Genomic DNA, 6405 nt, shown 5'->3' with positions numbered 1-6405 from the left:
GTTAAACCACGACACTGATGCTGTTATTTTGATGATATAATTGATACCATCTCTGCCTTGCTCTCTTAATGTACAGTCATGAAAATTTATTAACTTAATGAGAGATTTTCTGTCCTTCCGTAGGACTTGGCTATCACCGCCATAATAGCCTTTCTGTGGCTGGTCAGTACTTTTGTTTGGGCAAAGGCCCTTGCTGACATCAAGGTGTCCACAGGGGCCAGCATCGTTCCAGGAATTGAATCTTGCAAAGCCCCAGCAACAACTTGTCATTATGTTTCTGTGACCAGCATGGGAACTCTGAACGTGTCTGTGGTATGTATGTCTTCTGCCATGTGGGTACAATAAATGGGTTAGAAAATAGCCAACGGCACCTGAGGGCCCTGTTGTACTGATTGCATGTGTTGCTCTGTGTCCTAAGATTGCTTTATGGGCTGTCAGTCATTCAGGTCCATTGATACTGTGGCAAAACACTGGCCAAGTCCTTTATTTAAAAAAAAATAAAAATCCATTCTTCAAAGGAATGAAGATAAACAACTTGTAGGATCTGCCTCTAGAGCTGTTAGATGCAGCATTTCCAGTCACGTTTGACTATCTGCTATTTCTGTCCGTGGCCAAGAGCACCTTAAAATATGTTACTGAGCTGCCCAAGTGGTTTGACTGATATGAGTAAGGAGGAAAAAATATGCTTCCTGTTCTGCCTTTCGGTGATGAACCTAGCTACTGTGAGCATTTTTATACACCAAATATAGATGTTCCTTGAAATACAATGATATAAAGCTCATGTTTGTAGAAAGAACTTTGTCATAGGAGGGCAAATGAGGCTTATTGTATGATTTTTCCTAGTGAATCCTGCTTTTCAAAAGTTTAGCTGTCACTCATTGGCCCAGTAATAATTAAACATGTGTTCTGGATGTGTGTATGCAGAGGTGCTGAGTGACTGAAAAGTATTTGTCTAATTGCATTCAAAGGACAGAATAAACTGGCTGTCTGATTTCCAAAAAAGTCTGTTAACACAGCTTGTAATACTCTAAAGCATGTGGAAAAGCCTTGCCCAGTTGAAAGGGGTGCCAAAGATAACAGTTGTTTCTGGCTTGTCTTGAAGTCCTATTCTCTGTGTGGGTTTTCTTTTGTGTGTGTGGTTTGAGTGGTTTGTTTGTTTGTTTGTTTGTTTTTTAAAACTTAATCTCACTTTTTTTTTAACCTACAGGTGTTCGGCTTGCTTAATATAGTTTTATGGGGCAGCAATGTTTGGTTTGTGTACAAGGACACAAACCTGCACAACCAATCAAACAGAATTTCTCAAAGTCCGGGAATATAGTCAACTCAAAGATGAATATAAAAACAAGGTAATAGTTAGAAGTGCTTCCACTCTTACGTTATACTGCCAAGACTATGGAGCCATTAGGATTTATTTCAATAACATAAAATTCCCTGCAACCTTCTGTTTTGTACTGTGATTTGACATAAGGCCTTGGATACTCCAACTGAAATGTGTAATTATCCTGAAATATATTATGCCTTTCAAAGTTGTGCAGAGCTTTTATTACAGTTTTTGAAGAGCATAATGTTGAGGTTATCTGAATGCTGACCCTTTCAGGTTCTTAAATTAGTCTCATAGAAGGGATTGGTGAGAAGCAAATGCATTTGGGCTATTACTACAACTTCCGTTCTAACAAGCCTTGGTTGAAAATTGCAATGCAAGTGCAACTAGGTCATGTGAAAATGCAGTTCAGCTACTTCCTATCGCTACACCTTGCAAAAGCCATCCAAATGAAACTTGTAGCTCTGACAAAGTTGCAGCCATCGCCTGTTTGTTTCCAGATTTTTCCATTCGGATTACTGTAGCAAATATGCTGATCAGCCTGTCTGGAAGGGCACTACTTCTGTCTTTATTACACTGTTACTATTTAATGGCTTGGGACAATCTCTGAACAAGAGGATAGCTTAGAGTTTTTCACTATAAACTCTTTTAACAAAGATGAGAGAGTCTATTGATGTGCAATAAATGATTGACTTTAAGTCCTTATGGCCCAAAACTCTTACAGATACTGTATAAATCAAAGCTGTTCTGTTTTATTTGGTAGTGTCTGGGCTTCTGTGCATTCTTTGAGGTGCAGGAACAATGCTGGTGTGTGAAAGGACCCAACTGGAGATGTCTGAACATTACTAAATCTTCATTGATGCTGTCCAGCTGTTCATTGGGAGCAATATTTGGTTGTTCTCATGTGGACCTCTTTATTAAGATATCTGGCTCTCTGAATTGCTCCAGAAAATGTTTGCTTTGACAAATCTACTAAGTATTTCCTCAGGATTTTTATTATTTAAACTATTTCGGATGAAAATGGATATAACATGGTATATATAACACAAATCCTAATTGTTCTTTGTGCCAGAGCTACTGACTTTCTCATAGTAAACTTCCAGACCAAAGAGCATAATAAAGTAAGTGTGACTGTTGCAAAAGAATGTGCTTTGAGTCCTCACTGCTCTAACAGCTGAATGAGTTATCTGTGCTACAGAAGGCTTTCTCCACTGGTGCATTGAATTATTTTGTAGAGAGGGCTATCTATTTCTCCTGTAGACTAAAGCTGCTTGGTGTTGCCCAGTGCTTTCTTCTGGCAGCCGATGGCAGGGGTGAGGGTTGTATTGCTTATAACCATCCAAAATTTCATTTGAAATTCCTGTTGGAAAGTAAGAATTGCAGTCTTCAGGTTCTGCTTCTCTGTTTCCTCTCCTTTCCTGGATAAGGGATTAGAAAGCAATGAACTTCTGCTGTTTCCTGTTGAACAACATTAGGTCTGTTAGTGCCACAAGAAACAAGCTTGCCTTTTCTCAGTGGTCACTCAAATACCAAGTATTATCCCACCTTACAAAAGCCTCTGGAGGGAAGATAGGAGAAAAGTGGTACTCTGTTCTAACTCTTGCACTGAATGTATGGCACTTTGTCATTACATGATCTTCTCAGGACCTTCCCTCTGGGTCCCAGACCTTCTGCAACCCAAGAGGCAATTCTCAGCATGAGAGTGGAGCACAGGGCTTAGAAGATGTGTGATCTTTTCTGTCATCTCTGATACCAGGCCATGCCCAGCAGAACAGCACTGAGCTATAAACGCAGCGTGACTGGTGGAACGGCTGCATGTCTGGCAATTGCAGTGCTCTGCTGCTAGCTGACAAGGAATATGTGCTTTTATTGGGATGTAAAGTATGGAGTCAGGCGGTTGATTATAAACCTAAGGAGGTGTTATTTTGAAGTGCTCTTGCGCTAGCTGTTCTCCTACCTCTCAAGAACCGCTACTAACAATGATGCTTGTGTTCCAAATATTAGCAAATATTAAACCTTAAATCCCCATTGCTCCTTGAAGCAAACTCACTTTTTACCAAATGATGCCCTGAACAGACAGTTGTTACAAATGGCTTATTTTGTAATGTTATGTTAGTATGACTATGAACAGTTGGGAAGAGAGGGACCCAAGAGTTGAGGGAAGAAAATTATTTTGTTGCTGTGTGTAGGACACTTCTTGCTTTGGCAAGTCAAAACCTTTGGACCTTCTCTGTTGCTCTCTTCCAAACAGAATTATGGACACCTGAGATAAAAAGCTCTGTGTTGCTATGACGGGACCACTGGTACAAGGTTACCACAAAGATCAACATTTAGATGTTGTGGTAATTCTGTTACTATATTCTAAATTTCAAAGCTGGACCTGAAGCAAATTATTGGTCACCTGATCAAAGTTAGCACTGCTTTGAGCAGGGGGTTGAATCACGTTTTTTCAGAGGCCCCTTCTTTGTAATGGTCTTTTTATCTAACCCCTGATGGGCCATTGTTTGCCTTTGCCCCCTGGTTTGTCTTTGTCTTTTAGCCAGAGGTGCCCTGTTTGCATCATTGTGAATATTTATTTTAAATAAGTATTTCATTCTAAAATCTAAAACTTCTATGGATTTTTTTCTTGCCTAAGAAAAAACCCTGCTAATCATATATTAAGATTTTCAATCTCATAATTTCTTGGGGTTTAAGGGTAAACGTGATGTGGCTAAAACTCTTTCTTTAACTAACTGTTAAAAATATTTCTACTAAATAGACAGGAACCTCATTTTGTTATGTTTATCTACCTAATGAAGCTCCAGTTCTGGAACAAACTGATTTTGTCACAAACAGAGTTTGAGTCATTGGGATGGCTTGGTTATAAAGTGGTAAATGTGTGTTTTTGCATGCATGAGAGCAAGATGGGATTAAGTCAGTATATGCCTCATCCTTGGCAAGACCTTGGCCAGCACTGAAACCAAGTTGAAAGGCTTAGCACATGATGTTTGTTTCCACAAAAACATAAATTTAACATGCATTCAAGGAAGACATCCTTGTTTTCCACAGAGCTGAAACTTTTTACACTTTTTGTAAGGGAAACAAGTGTTTTCATTCAGAAGACAGGGAGACGAAATGTGGCAGGCAGGACTAGAGCTGGTAAAACATGGATCAACAGATACGCAGTTGTGTTTTGTAGAGATTCAAGACACGTGTGTGTGTGTTCTAAACGTTAACAGTGTCCTGGCTCTGCAGGCTAAGGTGAGTGTGACACGTAGTCCACAGCAAGCAAGTTTTAAGAAGGAAAAATAACCATGTGTCCCTTCTGGCTCATTAGGATAAGGCTTATTTTCCTTTGCAAACGGGAGAGACTGATGGTGAATACTGCTGGCTTTGATACCTGCTGGAGTCCTGCAGCTGAGTTGGAAAGCACCGTGCAGCAGGAGCAAGCAGCTGCTCTCATGTACCCTAGACACTCAAAGGGCTGAGCAGCCTTTGCCTTTCAATTGACATCACATTCATGCTGGCAGCACCAAAATACTCAGTGTCTTATTTACTCATGAGAGCTGGGGTGGGGGAGAACATGACACCCTCTTTAACTGATTCACCAGCTTTATCTTGACTGCAAGAATCATTATTGCTCTCAGGTGATGCAGAGTGCTTTATCCTTCCATACTGAAGGAACAAAGGGCCTGGAAATCTGCCAGGTCCCTATAGGTCAGTTGTCCTCAGCTGGCAGCACTCTGCCTTGCAGCCACAAGTGGAGCAAGTGAAAATCCTCGTGCACTGTGTGAGCTGTTCTGGTAGCAGCCTATAGTTACGCAGGTCTAGCAAGTGAAATGATATGATACCCAGTGTGATGCTAGAGAGAGGAATTGTGATCAGAAACCCAGAGTAGGAAGAAGGGCGAGTGGGTGGCAGTGAAGGAAAACAAAGCTGAAGGGTCAGTGTGAGGTAGCAATAGGGAACTCCATAGTCGATAACAGAATCCATCAGAGGTGTGTAAGGAACTGAGTGCTTTGTGGTTTAGGGTGCTGTGATCAGAGATCTGAGGGTCAGGCTTCTGTGTCAGTGCTGGGAAATGTACACACTCTGCGTGTTAACTCCCAGAAGAGTCCCTGCTGTGGGAACCAGCATGGTATCAGTGGTGGCTGAGAGGCTTCGCCATCACCCTGGAGGAAAAGCCATAGGAACTCAAGCCCAAGAGGTATCTGACAATGTCAAATCCCCAGTAGCAAGTGCTGAATGGAGTCACTCCAGGATGTGTATCGCTATGGCCACTGTCACCCCAGCACGCAAACCCATCTCAAACACAGGCTGGAGCCAGGACCCTGAATGCTAGCTGAGAGGCCAGCAGGATCGGCAGCTGGTGTTGTGCTGGGGCTGAGCAGTGTTCTGTGACGTGCAGCGGGTTCTCTGGCTCTGCTTGCGCTCCTCCCGTTGATGGCAGTGGAAGGTGTAGGTGTGTAGCTCTCACTGAAGGCAAGAAAGGGGGTGGGTGCTGCCTTAATGTGAAGAACTGTAAGGCTGTGGGCTCATCACTAGCTTGAGGAAACAGAGTAGCCACAGGTTTCTCATTTTCCCCTATTCCCTAGAACCAAGCAGGCTGCAAAGCTGGGAAATTTGGCCATGCTGTGCTGCAGCATGCTGATTGGGTTTCCTGCCCTGCTGCAAATTCTTGGGGAGTTGGTGGGGTACCTCACCCTTGGAATATAATCCCTAATGCTTCCACAAATGCCCAGCTCTTGAGCAAGTCATGACTGCACGTCACACACTCTGCATCATCTGCTTTTATTCTTGTGGCAGTATTTAGGATGTCTTTGTTTCTAGCAGATTTTCTCTATAGCCTACATCAGAGTTGTTGTCACAGGTCAGTTTTGCTGCTTAGTTACCTTTAAATATTAATCTGAATAATGAAATTATTCAAAAGAATGCTACAAGGTAGGAATGCAACCCCCCACTCTTAGAAACAACTTTGTTTGATAGTATTTTTCAAGGTTCAGATCAATAGCAGCAGCTATTCAGAGTTGTATTATTTGCAGAATTCCCTTTTCTGGCATGTCAAGTGAATCCAGGTGTGCCCTGAATAACACTGCCCTCTTACA

At 42.0% G+C, this 6405-nt stretch overlaps 1 protein-coding gene across 1 annotated transcript; it reads left to right on the top strand.

Moving 5' to 3' along the window:
* Positions 1 to 123: 123 nt before the first annotated feature.
* LOC104509036 (synaptophysin-like protein 1) lies at positions 124 to 1318 on the top strand (the record flags this gene model as incomplete). Its single annotated transcript, XM_010150841.1, has 2 exons — positions 124 to 312; positions 1208 to 1318. Coding segments are annotated over 2 exons (300 nt in total), but the record flags the coding sequence as incomplete, so codon positions are not given.
* Between the last annotated feature and the right edge of the window lie 5087 nt (positions 1319 to 6405).

The sequence above is a fragment of the Eurypyga helias genome, unplaced genomic scaffold (genome assembly GCF_000690775.1).
Source record: "Eurypyga helias isolate BGI_N326 unplaced genomic scaffold, ASM69077v1 scaffold48544, whole genome shotgun sequence".
Taxonomy (NCBI): domain Eukaryota; kingdom Metazoa; phylum Chordata; class Aves; order Eurypygiformes; family Eurypygidae; genus Eurypyga; species Eurypyga helias.
This window is presented reverse-complemented; position numbering and strand designations above follow the sequence as displayed.